We start from the raw sequence: 17,315 nt of genomic DNA, 5'->3' as shown, positions 1-17,315 counted from the left end.
AGGAATCAACCTGTTCGATTTCAAGAATCAACCTGTTCGATTTCAGCCTCAAATAACGAGCTTTAACACATTTTTCACGATAATCCGAGTTTCGGAGAATCTGGTTTGTGGCACACCGGCACCCCCAAATGTCTTCCGTTGGTGCTCAAACTTTGCGTGGTCGCTTTATCTGATCCGAGGAACTTTCTATGTGATTTCCGGAGAATTTTGTTCCGGGACCCCGATATCCCGAAAAACCGTGTATCTTCAATTTCAGCCGTTCGGAAGGTCGTACCGGACCCTGTTTCTTTTTCTCCCTGTTTTTCAATCACGCGTCTTAGCTCATTTCAGGAATCAACATGTTCGATTTCAGGAATCAACCTATTCGATTTTAGCCTCAAATAACGAGCTTTAACACATTTTTCACGATAATCCAAGTTTCGGCGAATGCTGGTTTGTGGCAAACCGGCACCCCCAAATGTCTTCCGTTGGTGCTCAAACTTTGCGAGGTCGCTTTATCTGACCCGAGGAACTTTCTATGTGATTTCCGGAGAATTTTTTTCCGGGACCCTGGAATCCCGAAAAACCGTGTATTATACACTTCAATTTCAGCCGTTCGGAAGGTCGTACCGGACCATGTTTCTTTATCACCCTGTTTTTCAATCACGCGTCCGAGCTCATTTCAGGAATCACCCTGTTCGATTTCAGCCTCAAATAACGAGGTTTAACATATTTTTCACGATAATTCGAGTTTCGGCGAATGCTGGTTTGTGGCACACCGGCACCCCCAAATGTCTTCCGTTAGTGCTCAAACTTTGTGTGGCGCTTTATCTGACCTGAGGAACTATCTATGTGATTTCTGGAGAATTTTGTTCCGGGACCCCGGAATCCTCAAAAACCGTGTATACACTTCAATTTCAGCCGTTCGGAAGGACGTACCGGATCCTGTTTCTTTTTCTCCCTGTTTTTCAATCACGTGTCTAAGCTCATTTCAGGAATCAACCTGTTCGATTTCAGGAATCAACCTGTTCGATTTCAGCCTCAAATAACGAGCTTTTACACATTTTTCACGATAATCCGAGTTTCGGAGAATCTGGTTTGTGGCACACCGGCACCCCCAAATGTCTTCCGTTGGTGCTCAAACTTTGCGTGGCCGCTTTATCTGACCCGAGTAACTTTCTATGTGATTCCGGAGAATTTTGTTAGGGACCCCTATATCCCGAAAAAACGTGTATCTTAAATTTCAAAGATTTCGGAAGGTAAATCTAGGACCCTGTTTCTTTTTATCTCTGTTTATCAATGACGCGTCCGAGCTCATTTCAGGAATCAACCTGTTCGATTTCAGGAATCAACCTGTTCGATTTCAGCCTCAAATAACGAGGTTTAACACATTTTTCACGATAATCCGAGTTTCGGAGAATCTGGTTTGTGGCACACCGACACCCCCAAATGTCTTCCGTTGGTGCTCAAACTTTGCGTGGCCGCTTTATCTGACCCGAGGAACATTCTATGTGATTTCCGGAGAATTTTGTTCCGGGACCCCGATATCCCGAAAAACCGTGTATCTTCAATTTCAGCATTTCGGAAGGTCGTACCGGACCCTGTTTCTTTTTATCCCTGTTTATCAATGACGCGTCCGAGCTCATTTCAGGAATCAACCTGTTCGATTTCAGGAATCAACCTGTTCGATTTCAGCCTCAAATAACGGCTGATATTGAAGTGTATAATACACGGTTTTTCGAGATTAGAGGGTCCCGGAACAACACTCTCCGGAAATCACACAGAAAGTTCCTCAGGTCAGATAAAGCGGCCACGCAAAATATGAGTAGCAACGGAAGACATTTGGGGGTGCCGGTATGCCATAAACCAGCATTCGCGAAACTCGGATAATTGTGAAAAATGTATTAATACTCGTTATCCGAGGCTTAAATCGAATAGGTTAACTCCTGAAATGACCTCGGACGTGTGATAGAAAAACCGGGAGAAAAAAAAACAGGGTCCGGTACGACCTCCCGAACGGCTGAAATTGATGTGTATAAGACACGGTTTTTCGGTATTCCAGGGTTCCGGAAGAAAATTCTCCGGTAATCACACTGAGAGTTCCTCGGGTAAGATTAGACCTGGCAAAACGGGTCAATGGGTCGGGTTCGGGTCGGGTCAATTCGGGTTTCTCGTTGAGTTCGGGTTAGTTCGGGTCGAGACGTGTCTTTTCTGGTTTCAGGTCTGTTTCGGGTTTAATTTCGGGTCTGTTTTGGGTCAATCGGGTCGGGTTATTTCGGATCGGGTCATTTTCGGGTCAATGAATAATAGAGAAACAGCCATTTCAAGTCTTTTCGGTTCAATAAGAGTTATATTTTGCCGGGTCATTTTCGGGTTTGGTGGTTTTGAATCGGGTCATTTTCGGGTCGGGCCAGTATGGGTCAAGAAAGCTCGGGTCATGTTCGGGTCGGGTCGGGTCAATTCGGGTTTTCGGTTCACATTCGAGTGATTTGGTTCGGGTCTCGGGTCAGCTTTTTCGGGTCGGATCAATCGGGTCGAGTTGCTTTTGTCAGGTGTAGCTGAACTGAACTGAATGAAGCTTGAGTAAATTGGAGTAAGAGATAAATTTGTAAAGAGGGCCTAAGAGCATCCGCAAAGGTGAGGCTCCCCGTATTTTCTCTTTCTTTTTCTTATTCGTCCACTTCATTCTACTAACTTTTACATTTACCCTCCACATTTCATAATTACATCTATGCAATAATGGGGTTCCCCAATTCACACACAAAAATTTGGGAATCTCCCCAAAAGTAACACAAATTGCTTACTTTTTTTTTTAGACCTTCCCTAAAAAGAGTGGAGCCTCAAATGTTGGGGAGCTTGGTGCAACAATGAGGAGCCCCATATGAGGAAAGAGAATGTATATGGAAAGCTTGATTTCCACCTTTGCGGATGCTCTAAAGTCCCATTCCAAAACAAACAAAAAACTTCCGTATCTTGATTCGAGAGAGTCTTGAGTAAAACCGTTTGACTGTGTAACAAAAAAATTACCATCGACATGTTTATTTAGGTCGTGGCTTGTGTGTCCTTTGCGCACACAACCATACATAACCCAAAACCTTGTATTTACGGTTTTACCCAATCATACCAATTTCTTGCTGCAGTTAATTCTCCAACTCGTTCAGTTCTTAGGTAAATTCTCCAACTCGTTCAGTTCTTAGGTAAATGCACATTCTCTCTTTCAAATTTCAATGTTTTCATTCACCTTGTAATTTGCATGTAATTGATGCTTAAAATGTCAAATTATCCATTAAAATCACTAGTTTATTTCCTGCAAATTAGGTCAATAACAACAAAAACATTAAAACCAGTATCAACAACAACTGAACTACTATCAAAACCAAAAACCCAGAAAAAAAAGGAAGAAATTTCTGCAGAAAAGAAGGAATCTGTGATTACCCTTTTGAAAAAACATCATTTTACTGATACCCAGATAGCTATTCTTGAAAAAAAGTGTCCTAGGATTCTTAGATGTAATGTAGAATCAAATCTTGAGCCTAAATTGAAGTTCCTTAATGAAAATGTGTTTCTGGGTAGTCTTTTACCTGATATGATTATTAAGAATACATTTATTTTACGGCGTAGTTTGGTTGATCATTTGATTCCAAATTACGAGTATTTGAGAGAATTGATGAAACTTGATCAAGCCGCGAGTGTGGTTGTTGTTAGGAGGGCTAATTGGCTATTGACTTCAGATGTTAGGAAGACTTTACAGCCTAATATAGATGTTAGGAATGCCAATGAGTAGTAATTTTTTTTTTTTTTGGTCAATCGAAGCGCGCACTTAGTCGCATTACAACAGAAGGGAAGGGAGATTCGAACCTGGGACCTATTGTTCACAATACCTCCGTCTTAACCACTAGACCAAGTCATCTTTGGTATTTTGAGTAGTATTTTGAAACTGTTAACTTCGCACCCTAGGTCATTGCTTCATCCTGTTGATAGGATTCGGTATAGGGTTTCGACTGTAAGAGAATCTGGGGTTGAGCCGAGTGATAATATGTTTATTCATGCTTTTCGGGTGATTATGTCAATGAGTGAGTCGAATTGGAAGAAGAAAGTAGGAACTTTGAAGAGTTTAGGGTGGTCTGATAAAGATATCGCGTCTACCATGGGACACCAACCACTTTGTTTGTCTCAGTCGGAGGAGAAATTGAAGAGGGTCTTTGAGTTTTTTGTTAAAACTATGGATGTTAAACCGGAGGATGTGATTAATCATCCCGTGATATGTATGTATTCGTTGGATAAAAGGACTATTCCTAGGTGTAAAGTGGTTATGGCATTGAAAGAGAAGAATTTGCTGAACGGCTTGCATTTACCTACATTACTCAGTATGAACGAAGACAGATTCACTAGAAAGTTCATACTGAAACATCCAACCCATTCTTCGAGTCTTTGGAATCTCTACCGGGGTGCTGTTCTTGTCTAATTATGGAGTAAGTCCATCTATAGTTGAATTATATTCAAGTTTTAAGTATATGTTCTACGCATTAATAGTTCAATTAATCTTTTTGAATTTACGCTCCACCTTTAACTAATTACGCAGCATATTGTTCTCAATTATTTGTTTATGGAGTTATCCACCATAACTTTAGATCTTGAACCAGGCAGCAAATATACTTGTCAGAAAAAAAAAAAAGAAAAAACGTTAGTGAATGTAGAAAAGTTTTCGGATCTTCTAGTGAATAATGTCGTGCAATTATACATATACATGAATTTTTTTGTGAATTTGTCGGTAATGAATGGTTAGGGCTCTTGAAGGCTTAGATAAGTGAGGACTTTTATTTGTGGAGTCGTGGAGGATTGAGCAATGTATCTTGGATTCTTGGGTGGCCGTTAGCGTTGGAGAGTGTGGTTGTAGAGAAGAGGGTGGCCTTTAATAGGCCCCAAGCTCTTGGATCTACTTTTCATCTCTGAGGTTGTTTGTGGTTTGTTAGTTGTTTCCGGGAAGCCAACCAAGTAGGTTATTCAACAGAACAAGGACATTTCAGAGCTACTCCATAATTATATATCGTCAGTAACAATTTCAGTTTTGAGTACTGTTAGTGTTGGTGGTTCTAACTTGTCTGAGTTGTGTTGTAGTTTCTTCACCAGTGACCGGCAATTGATTTTGCTGTGTCAATCATACAGCTTTTTGTGAATCGTAATATTCTCAAATACTTAAACGAGAGTCTCTTATAGTTCTTTTGGCGTTCTTCACGCAGTACTAATTAGTATGAGTTCAATTAATGGGTAAATGAGTCTGCCTCACACTTGTAATGTGTGAGACGAACTTCTAAGCCACTAACTTCTCCGTTCTTAGGCAACTACTATTGTTGATTGGAGTGTTTCTTAAGTATAAAGTGTCGAAGGTTAAGGAAAGCTTATCGGTCCAAATTTGGTGTTGTTTCCTGGTTAATTAACTATATTCTTTTTGTCTTCGATTTTTCTAACACATGCCCTTAGGGCAATAACACCCACGCCACCACTATCGGAGCCTTAATTTAAAAATGATTTGGGGTAGCTGACATGAATCATCCCTTAGAATCTGTCGCACACCAGTACTTGCGCACCTAAAATGTCCTTCGTAAATGAGAAAAAAGTAAGGAAGAAAAGGGAGCGAAAAAACATGAATAGGGCACACCGCACATGTAAGAAAATTCGTTTTGCTATTTGGTACTCTGTGCTTGCTAAAACACTTGAGGTTGTACTGCATAGATGATGATAATAGCTTTTAAGAAATTTAAGCCGGCGTGGTTCTAGGTGATCACGGTTCGAGACTTCCTTCTAATCAAATCTTCCTTTTGATTTTGATATAAAAAATAGATGCATGTTGTGTTATTTCACCCCTCCGGTTATGATCTTGGCTTCAATCCTAGTTGTATATGACCAAACCACATTAGAAGAAATTTACCATGTCAATATATCGGAAGAACCATCTACGCTTTCCTACACCTAACTACCATTTTCCTGTTACAGATCGACGAACTATTAGAAGGACTTGCTGGAAAAACTTGGAAGCTTTGGCGTCTTGGCCGCGTGATATAGCGTTGATTCATGGAGGATGGTAGATAGAACAAAGGATAGATAAATGGACCATGTTTCATTCATATCCTCGTAGTTGAGTTAATCGTTATAGTATTTTTAAGGAACCTCCGACACCCCCGAGGCACTGGGGTAAAGTTGTTGTATACTTGTGACTTGTGGGTCTTGAATACATGCTTTCAATTTGGTGGCAACATTCTTGAGGCTGCAATTTTTCCAATAGCTTAGTGTGGCTTCCGAGTTCCGACTATGGCATTTGTCCTTTTTAGACGATGTTTGATGGTAGTGTGGTGTTATGAGACAATGTCTATTGGTAAACTATTTAGAACTAAATGTTTTAGTCATCCAATTAATTTTTTTGTTTACTTTCATCCTTATGTTTACTCCTAACTTATTTGTTAGACTTAAAACAGACCATCTTAAAAGAGAGCAACAATTCTTAAACTCGGCAAGTCTCCCTTGTGACGGGCATATCCGACTATCCGTCACAAGTTTGTAACGGGTCAAGTACTACTCATGTGGGTAGATAAAATAAACATAAATTCTCATAGATGACGGGCACTATATGTCACAAGTTGAAGACGGATAGTGTCTCTCTCACAATATGCAAGTAACACTATCCATAGGGTGTTCCATTTCCCTCCCACTTGCTTAATTGCCTTATGGTGAGAGGGACACTATCCGTCTTCAACTTGTGACAGATAGTGTCCGTCACAAGCAAGACTTATTGTAAAACAAAACAGATTGTTACTTCCTAGACACCTTGCTTTTGTCTTATCTACTCTACATAGGTAGTATTTAACCCGTCGCTAGCTTGCGGCGGATATACTCGTCATAAATGAGAATTTGTGAAACTACTAAAGGGTCTTTATGATTTTGAACTTTTTCCTTAGATACCTACTTGCCAATTTTGTTGGTTTCTTGTTGAAAGAGATTGATACTTGTGAATTTGACAAAAACGATCAAGTAACAACTTCCAAAGTTGCAAGTACATGATTTCATTAATAGTGTATGACCAAAAGGAAGCTTCATCGAAACCTCTTGGCCGATAAAATCACGCCATTCCCATTCCATCAATACATAAGAATATGATGCTTACATACTTACATCTAATCCACTCAAAATCAAAATAATCAAAGTTATTCCCCACTCAAAACTTCCAAGTGTACTTCTTTGAACCTTCCTAGAAACTCTTTAAAACCTTTTTTTTTTCCACATTTTCCCACTAATTAATGGTTCTTATATCTTAACAGTCGACTTTATTTGTCGCATTGTTTTCCTTTTCCACATCAAAACGTTAAAAGCTTTATTGCGTTTAGGATCAAACCCTACTAGTGACGTACGAGTAGTTGTTTTTTGAACAACGGTGTTTAACAGTTGAGACGGCATAGATTTTGGACAATTGACGTTTTATATTTATAAAATATGTCAAATTTGAGATATTTAAAGCCTGTAATAACATAAATGACGACTAAATTAGATTTAACCTCAAGGTAATTCTAACTCTGTCGCTCCATCACGAATTCATATGAACCCGACTGGCGACTAGTAGTGTGAAAACATGATTTTGTTAACAAAGCGTATTGCTTGAGCTTGTGACGGATAGTATCCCTCTCACAATAAGACAAGTGGAAGGGTAAGTGGGGAGAAATGGAGCATCCCATAAATAGTGTCACTTGCATATTGTGAGAGGGACACTATCCATTTTCAGCTTGTGACCGATAGTGTCCGTTTTCAATGAGGATTTGTGTTCTGCTAATACTATCATCCAAGTGACATGATCTCCACAACACTAACTCTACCGCTAGGATCAGAACACGTGTCGCCGTATAATTGGTTTCAAGACTAATAAATAACGCAAATTCTACAACCCAAGCTATAAATACACACACTTCTTCCATTAAAACTAGTTATCCAAACAACTATACATTTCAACAACCTAAAACAAAATTATTTCATACTCCGTAATAAAATGGAAAATCAAAAGAAAAACTTCAAAGTCACAACAGAATATAAAGATTTATTACCAGTAATGGCAGAAAAACTTGATGTAGAAACATTCATGTCAGAATTATGTAAAGGGTTCAAATTATTAATTGATCCAAGCAATGGTTTGATCACAACTGAAAGTTTAATGAAAAACTCAGCCTTACTTGGGATGGACAACATGAGTAAGGATGAAGCTGAAGAAATGGTTCGAGAAGGCGATATCGATAAGGATGGTGCACTTAATGAGACTGAATTTTGTATCTTGATGATTAGGTTGAGTCCTGAGATTATGGAAGATGCTGAGTTTTGGCTTGAGAAAGCTCTTCAAGTTGAACTTAGATCTGCCTCTTAATATAAATTATAGTGTAGGCTACTCGCGTAGCCAGGCGAGGGTTAGTAGGGGCGCTCGCCACAGCTAAACTGTGAAAAATTTGAAGATTTTAATTGAAATGTTCGATTTTTTTTCTAGTTTACTCTATTACATTAGCAGTTTTTTCCAGTTGGAATTTCTCGCTCCCTCTAACAAGTAATTCTGGCTCCGTCACTACTCACTAGTGTAAGCAATAAACCGAATAAATTTGCTTGCAAACAGCTGTAATACGAATTGGCATAAACTGTTACAGTAACGCGAAACAGTCTCTTAAATTTACTGTTTTGATCTTTAATCATCGGTTTCACCCTTTTGAAAGTTGTAGTGATAACTCAAGAGAATTACACCTTCATACGGGCATTCGCCTGTATAAGCTTGAACCAAATGGTTAAAGTGAAAGGATCGTCTGTTACATCAAACCTAAACTCCGATCATGTTTGTAACACAGAGAGATCAATTTGTGCTCATTGGTTTTAAGATCAAGTTTCAAACCGAGATTAATGCCAAACCAAAACCACGACATCCAGAATGAACGCCTTCAGGAATGCCAGAATAAATTAGGTAGTAGTAAACTAGTAACCATATTTTTAGAGAAGGCATAATAATAACACTAAAATTACTAATGCCACTCATTTTTGTGAGCCATTGCATAGTAACATGCCCTTAAACATACCTTATAATGTTGTAGCATTAACAAAAAGAGCGGTGACATTATCAATCCCCTATTTTTAAGATGATGTTCCTTGTGTAAACATACACCAACCCATGTAAGTTTAATACGGAGTATCATTATGATCCATTATGATCGTCGTCAGAGTGCTACAAGACTTCCCATAAATTCGTAATATTTGCACGAAAGGATCCTTATTACAGAATAGAGGCAGCCAAGTTTAGTAGATAAATGTAACAATTTTCGCCGAGACTAAAATCATTTCCAGAGACACTAACTAGAACCTCCATTAAATCCTACACTAAGCACCGAACCCAATAACACAGTTACACAGTTGTGATAAGCCACCCGTCTTCTGTAACTCCGGCTTCTCATCTGTAACTCCAGGTTCTTATCTTATCTCCTGACAGGCGATCGACTGTAACATACCAAATAAAAGAAGTTAGGACCGTCTCATACTAATATGGCAATATAGCACGAGACCAACCCATTTAACGACAAAATCCACCATAAGCCCTTTTAATCTACCAACTTAAAATTAACCACCTTATTTTAATTCTAATATATAAGACGACTTCATCTCGTGATGATAATAGGCAAGACCGTCTCATATAAGAATTTGTGAAAGAAACACCAAACCCACCAGAAAAATCAGATCGAAAGATAATTGTTTACAGAAGGAATATATGGTAGGAAACGAACCTTCTGATTCGGTCATAAACCGGACTACGCCGCCGATCATAAACCGGACTGTGCTGTCGGTCATATGCTGGTGCTGGACCATCATATCGATCATAGACAGGGCTACGAGGGCGTCCATAGTCAGGGCTTGGCCTGCCACGAGATCCACGACCATAGTCAGGACTTGGTCTGCTATGACGATAAAGTGGACTTGGCGAACGCCTGTAAGGACTCCTGCCATAACCACCTCTTCCAAGACTACCATCTCTATCGTCTCTATCATCATCATCACGCAGAGCATATTCAACTGAGATTACCCTATCTAGCAGCTTGCTGCAAGTTTGACAACCCAGCAATGAGATAGAAGCCAAATAGAGAAAGGAGAAGATCAAAATTGCATTACAAAATTGTAGATAGAAATGCATCACTGAGTCACTGACCTCATATTGGTACACTCAAGAGCTTTAGTTGCATCTTCCACGGTCTCAAACTGTACAAATGCAAAGTTCCTTCTAACTCGGACATTGAGAACTTTTCCATAAGGGTCGAAGTGTCTCTCAATATCACGCACACGGGTTCTAATCGGATCAAAGTTTATCACAAACAAGGATTTAGTAGGTCTTTGACTTGCTCCCTTTGGTGCATCACGAGCCTTGCCCCTTTCACCCTGCACCGGAAATACAATTCTTTAGTAAGACAGCCATACAATTACCCCATTTGCATGTTTCAGCGACACATAAACACAGACAAGAGAGATGGCTCGACCAAGCTCATAGACACCGACATAATCGTGAGAAACGTACACAAATAAGTTTGACCTCCAAAACAATTATTACATTAGACTAAACCAGTTTAGTAATGGACAATTTATTTTCAATTGATGAAAGCTAACCCATTGAAGAGCAGGAGTCTTCGGAAGAGGATGACCTAGTTGCAGTGATTTGTCGTGTATGCAGACTGGGAATTTACGAGCTGTATACAACTACTATCCTTCTCAAAACGATTGGAAATTGTGGTGTATACAAATAAAAGTCACAGCCTGACAACATTACAGTGGTGACTGGTGACACCTCCTCTCCTAAACCTTCGACCGTTCGAGTCTGTTTAAATGTTCATCCTGATGAATACTTCTTTCAAATATGATAGGTATACTCGGGTTGATTTTCGACGAATCAGGCATGTGTCACGTATCATATCAGCAGGTGTCACAATAACACACGATTCACAGGCAATCCAATGTGTCGGAGCAACATAGCAATCACCCTCGGGTAGTGGGAGAGGATAATTATGCGAGGACAGAAATAAGGTAACCAAAAAACAACACAAGCAAACACCCAAGGTTCACTATGCAATCATGTCTCAAATAAGTTGAAATCAGAGATCATAAGACAAGGCTTTTAAATTTAAATGCTCCCAAAAATCTCAACTGAGCATCAAGTTACCCCAGAAAATGCCAAGTTTACGCTGAATAAATGGAAGCCATAAGCACAGAAGGCTATCTACTCCTTAAACGATGAACTGTAGATCTTCAAACAACGGAAACAAATGTAGTACATACCCTGGCCCACTCCACGGACAGCTTGCGCCGGTCATAACCAAATGGATATTTGTCAAGACAACGAACAGCATCCTCAGCATCACGCTCATCTTCGAAGTACACAAAAGCATAGCCTGCACAAAAGATAGATTTATCTTGTTGATGACACTTAAAGAGTAATTAGCACAGCATCAGCATAGGAGTTCTATTGGCCAAATGACTACATTTTCCTCGCAACAACATGAAAAAGACGGAACACCTGAACAAAAGTGAAAGGCTGATGCACTTAAGGATGTAGAACAGGCTTGACAGGAAGTCTAAATCAAGGTTGACGCACAAAATTCTAAACCCAAATTTTCAGAATTCAGATCTGTCATTGCAAAGCATGCTTCCGCCATTTATATAGCACAGTTTCAGGACAAGGGAGGGATGGCATGGCATAAATGACTGAGCCAGTAATGATGGAAGGTAGAGTACAAGGCAAGGTCAATTGATAGATCCAAGGATAACCATTCTGGTAAAAAGGACAACTCAAGCAGTGTAGAATGAAAGATGGATGATCGACTGAACATGGTGCAGTGCTTTTTCATCTGATGTATGGAAAGCAGATAAACAGGGAGGCTTCTTTCCACTTAAGATTTCAGTTGTGGAAGCCATATGAAATATCAGGTTCCTGCGTCAAAAGAAACACTTAATGTGGAGAATTCTCCGAACAAACTGCAAATTCATGGTTGCCACTGCCAGTGGCCATTGGTGATATCGTCACCAGTTTTATATTCTGTTATAGCCATAGCAATATAGCATGGCCAACATGAGAAGGAATCACAATAACATAAATGACACCATTTCTACCAACGGGGAAGTTGTTAAAGACAATTGACATGCAAAAATAAGGTTGACTTCCCAAACAGCTCTTCCCTATGATGAATGATCACAATGATGGGACACAGTAAAAAACAAAAAGAAGTAAGAAATCAGCTGAAGTAACTTCAGCAACGATAATTCCATCAACAACTTCTAAAAAGTAAAAACGATGGCAAAGCTTAGATAGGCATATTACAGAGGTAACATATACTGAAGTCAGTAACTGCATCCAACAGACTGAATACGATTTACGCCCCCGTGTTATATGGCACCAAAACTTTCAGAGTTTGAACAGTACCAGCATATAAGTTGCTTAAAAAATACTCCCTCCATTCAAGACCAAATACAACATTCCTTTTTTTACACTATTCATGAATGAATAAAATCTTTACGATTCTTTGCACTATGTAAGACAAAATATGATCTTGTGGGATCTTATTTAATTCACCTATAAAAGTACAATAAGAATATCAAATTTTAAAAAAAATTTACAATGTAAAATAAAAGATATTTACGTTGTAATTTGTGTCTCGGCAAGTGTGTAAAGGAAAATTTTGTATTTGGTCTTGAATGGAGGGAGTATATGTTAGTGGTACATATTGTACACTCACAGGCACTTTGAAACTGCTCAAAGTGAATAGGTTAGTGGTAACTTTTGCACATTCACATGCATTTCAATGTTCATCTAACATTCTAGGACACAGCATACATTATGATATAGGTCAAAACAGATACGCATGGTACCTATAAATGTATATGTTTTTTGTAAAGCAGAAGAGATCTTCTATTTTCTTACGCAAATCCCTTGAAAAAGGCACGGATCCTCAATAGCCTAAAGACTAGAGTACAGAATTATCCCTGTCCAGACTTCGATAATACTTTCCTCTCTTCATCAATAAGTCCTATACTCGTACTTGCCTCTTTCATTGAGAAGCATTTTTAACAATGATGCTAAGATAAAAGTCCGGGAACACTCCATAGATCCAACATAAATACACAATGAGCATTCAAGAAGAGTTGTACAACGTAGCTTAGTAAGAGATTGATAGACAACTCTACTCCACTTCAAGGGTGACTCTTTATGGAATGGATCATCAAGGGAAGCATGAAATATTTAATTTTAGTTTCACACAGAGATTGATGGCTCGAAGAATGCAGCTAACACTGTCCTAATGGTATTAACTATTGGTTTCGGTCACAATAGTTGTATCAACTGTGGCAGCTTAATCTCGCTAGACACGGTCAATAATGCCTCTACTGCAGTCCGTGGTGATCTTTAAAATCTTTACAAATCACATGCAGTTAAGTGTTGCGGACTCAATATAAAACCATAATTGTCCTTGCAATAGACGACAGATACCTCACTTAGCTACCGTACTCCCATTCTGATCCCCACGGTCATCACACAATACATAGTACAAACTAAGATGGTGCACAAGGCTAAAAGATGACGATAAGCTCAAAATCACGCAGACAATGCTAAGTCTGCTACTCCTTTTATAACTGATAAGCAATCGAAAGAGCTGATGAATTACAAGAACCTGAATGTCTGCTTCTTTTAAACAACATTTTCAAGAATGCAACAAATAAATGCACCTAGTCCTTAAACACATACTAACAAGGTAGCCAGACACGTGAAGCAGTCGTTCAAAGACCTATAACTCAACAAATACATGATCATGATTAAAATACTTGGATTCTTGCCCTAATTCATCAATCAACGAATTTTTGAACGAAATAAAAAAAAAATTAATCGTCAAGGCTTGAAAAACAAAAGAATACCAGTTTTGATGTCGACGCGGTCAACAGTGCCGTATTTGGAGAAGAGTCGTTCAAGCTCCCCTTGACGAGCGTCATGCCCGATATTTCCGACGAACACCGGCCTCATTACTTTGCTCCTAAATAACTACCATTGCATTTCATAAAACCTAAATTAGATGATAATCTACGCAAAAACATAACCAAATATGATCAAACTACACAAGAACATAAACACATCCAATTTTTCCAACGAACACAAGCCTAAACACTTCGCTCGTAAATTATTAACTTAATTACCTTTGTATTTCATAATAATCAAGGCAAGAACATGAACAAATCCGATTTTCCGGCGAACAGCAGTATAGTTAGTTATTAACTTAATTATGTAATAAGATGAAAATCAAAGCAGAAACCTAAACACATTGAATTAAACAAAAACATTAACAAATCCGATTTTCCGACGAACAACGGTTTCATCAATTCGCTCCTAAATTACTTACTTAAACTACAATTATTTTCATAAAATCGTGATTAAGATGATAATTAAGACAAAAACATAAACATAAATTATTGAATTAAGCGTAAAGTGAGAGGGAGAGTTCAGCTTACTTGGCGAAAAGTTCGATGAGAGAGATAGACAAAGAGTGATGAAGATTCGAGAAACCCTAGAAATTGATTTTTGAGGAGTATATTTGGGGGAATTTGTTGAATTTATACGGCCCAATCTAAAACATAGCCACAAGGCTTGTATAGCCCAATCTCTGATTGCAGATAAATGGGCTCGCCTAAAGCCCTTTTTAAGGCGTTACCGGGTCATTCCGAAACTCGGCACCACCTTCTCACAAGTCCTTGCGTACGTTCTATCAATTTAATGTAATTTATATTATCTATCATCAGGTGGCATCATCTCATTTTTCTTTTGAAGATAAATGGAAAAAAAAAAAACTTTGTTTTAAAATTTTCGGTGTAAAGGGAGATATAATGGCGATTTTGATGCTGATAAACGTAATAGGGTTCAAACTCGGGTTATAACTTATAAGTACCATTTCTTATGAATTTACCAACTAAACTACTTGACATCTGCAAAATCAATAATTTTGTCACAATTTTTGTGTATGACTTATCAAATTACTTTAGTTAATGGCATTGCGATAAACCGATTTACATTTTCGAAGGCTGTAATAATTAGATAGTCGTGTCTATATGAAATCGCCACTGTTGGGTTTTATTAAAACTGATAAAGCTGAACTTAATAAAGTTGAACTGGAGTGAAGTGAGCTGAGATGGAATGAAACAAGTTGAAATAAGCTGAAGTGAGATGAGCTAAAATGAAACGAGTTGAAATAAGCTGGAGTAAGTTGAATGAGAGGTAAAATTAAGCTAAAAATAACAGAGCTTAAGTGAGGTGATCATATTACAAAGAGGGCTAGTTATAGCATCTTCAATGGTTTGGGTTTGGGAACTTACTTGTAATTTCATAAAATTGCAAGCAAGTAGCTTAACCACTGGAGTTGACCATGTATATTAGCTTTGCTCAAATAATTTTGAGCTAGTGGCTCCATGGAGCTACTTGCTTAAATGAACCTACAAGAGGAATTAACCAATACGAAAAATAGTGCTCCATTTTTAAAGTTTATATTTTATGTTAGAATTCTGGACATTAAATAAATAAATAGAGGAATGTGTTAAATTTGTCCAATTAAACTAGTACTAAATTAACTAAACCATTTGAGTAAAGTATAGTTTGAAATTGTTGTAGCTCAATAAAATGATGTGACAATGCCACAACAGTTAGCTAATAATATCAGCTAGTTTACCATTGGAGATGCTCTAGTAAGATCATTTTTGTCTATCGATGATATTTGTTTCTTTTACTCTTAGTTATTCTTATACTTGTCTTCAACCTATGATTATTGTTTACCCTTAGTAGTAAATTTTAATTCATTGTACCTACTTAATTTCTACCATAAATGATTAGTTCTTAACCCAAAATAAATAAATTATTAGTTATACCAAAATATAATGCAATTGGACAGTGATTGCTTCTAACAAATCAAATCAAAATACTCACTACTTAACATTTTTATTTAATGTATTATCATTATTAATCTATAATGATAGGAGGCATGTAATGACAGAAAGGTCGGATATTCTCATCAATTATAATACACACCAATTACTCCAATATTAGTGGGTTGTTGTGACTCATTACTTGTAAAGAACTAAGTTCATGGACACATTCATTATTTACATTATAATTATATACAACTACTCCCTCCGTTCCAGTCATATGTTTACACTTCCTTTATTTCCCCCTCACAAAATAAAGGAAGTGTAAACATCTCACTGAAACGGAGGGAGTACCATTTTATATTACACAACTTTTAGCTAACCAATACGGAGTACATACGATTAATAAGAATCAGTTTTTCTTAAAACGTATATATTCATCTTAATATTAAAACGAACCATATATCATTCTACTTACATAGATAAGATAAGTTTTTTTGCTAATTTCTAGACATTCTGATTTTGTCGTATTTATACTATTTGACCCGTTTAAAGTTTAAAACAGTTATACCCTTATTAAAGAATAACTTGTTAAACAATAATTTGTGTTAAACAAGATTATGTTTTTAATTGAACTTTTCAAACAACTTTAAGCTTCAATATAATAATATAATAAATTTATGTTTGAGGTGACTTTGACTAAGGAAGTTTCGAAGAAGTGAACATACAATGATACAAATGGTAAACAATTCTCCGTACAACTGTACAAAAGATGAAGTTTCTCAAGGATTTTTTACATTGTTATAATAATACAAGTGGCAGTGACTTTATTTTGGTCTTTAGTTTAAAGTATGCCAAAATTCTCCAAGGGACAACGACAATGTTTATATTTTGTGAGACAACCCTATTTAATTTCAAAGCGTTTTTTTTACCTAATTAAAAAAAAAAAAAAAAAAAAAAACATTTTGCTTGTGACGGGCTAATCCCGTCACAAGATTGTGACCTCTCACAAAAAGGGAGAGGGGACAAGGTGGGGCACCCCCCATGTGCTTCCCACTCACCTCTCAATGGGCATTTTATGAGAGGAAACGGTATCCGTCACAAGCTTTTGACGGATATCGCCCGTCTTCAATGAGATTTTGTGATTTAATTTAGTGTGCATTTATCACTTTAATTAATATTGTCAATACCGGATTTACAAATTTTATTTTTTGGGTTCTGATAAAAATGTAAAGCTTATTTCCACATAAAAAGTACAAATTTTATTTATTTTGGCATAAAATTTGAACAAATACACGAAAAAAATTGTTTTCCGGTGCCTTGAGATCTCGGTTGGATACACATGGATTCGCGAGAGTGCCACTGAGGCCCTGTTCTTTTGGACTTCAAGTCAC

At 37.7% G+C, this 17,315-nt stretch overlaps 2 protein-coding genes and 1 long non-coding RNA gene across 5 annotated transcripts; 2 read left to right on the top strand and 1 right to left on the bottom strand.

Moving 5' to 3' along the window:
• Window positions 1-2,831: 2,831 nt before the first annotated feature.
• Window positions 2,832-6,283, top strand: LOC141604953 (uncharacterized). Of its 2 annotated transcripts, XR_012526249.1 has the most exons (3): window positions 2,924-3,176; window positions 3,793-4,451; window positions 5,974-6,283. It is a non-coding gene; the product is annotated as an uncharacterized LOC141604953 (long non-coding RNA). The 2 variants fall into 2 exon arrangements; XR_012526248.1 differs by having other exon boundaries at window positions 2,832-4,451.
• Window positions 6,284-7,934: 1,651 nt separating this feature from the next.
• Window positions 7,935-8,496, top strand: LOC141604952 (calcium-binding protein KIC-like). The gene has a single exon (XM_074423547.1). It carries the CDS (start codon window positions 8,012-8,014, stop codon window positions 8,378-8,380), a length of 369 nt encoding a protein of 122 aa, XP_074279648.1. The 5' UTR covers window positions 7,935-8,011; the 3' UTR covers window positions 8,381-8,496.
• Window positions 8,497-9,166: 670 nt separating this feature from the next.
• Window positions 9,167-14,619, bottom strand: LOC141604950 (serine/arginine-rich splicing factor RS31). Of its 2 annotated transcripts, none has more exons than XM_074423546.1 (6): window positions 14,521-14,619; window positions 13,933-14,056; window positions 11,308-11,420; window positions 10,190-10,416; window positions 9,771-10,082; window positions 9,167-9,486 (listed from the first exon to the last, which is right to left on the bottom strand). In XM_074423546.1, the coding sequence occupies exons 2-6, from the start codon at window positions 14,036-14,038 to the stop codon at window positions 9,465-9,467; spliced, it is 780 nt and encodes a 259-aa protein (XP_074279647.1). In that variant the 5' UTR covers window positions 14,039-14,056; window positions 14,521-14,619; the 3' UTR covers window positions 9,167-9,464. The 2 variants fall into 2 exon arrangements, with proteins under 2 accessions (XP_074279647.1, XP_074279646.1); XM_074423545.1 differs by having other exon boundaries at window positions 13,933-14,048; window positions 14,521-14,593.
• Between the last annotated feature and the right edge of the window lie 2,696 nt (window positions 14,620-17,315).

This window comes from Silene latifolia, chromosome 10, assembly GCF_048544455.1.
Source record: "Silene latifolia isolate original U9 population chromosome 10, ASM4854445v1, whole genome shotgun sequence".
In the NCBI taxonomy this organism is placed as follows: Eukaryota; Viridiplantae; Streptophyta; class Magnoliopsida; order Caryophyllales; family Caryophyllaceae; genus Silene; species Silene latifolia.
This window is presented reverse-complemented; position numbering and strand designations above follow the sequence as displayed.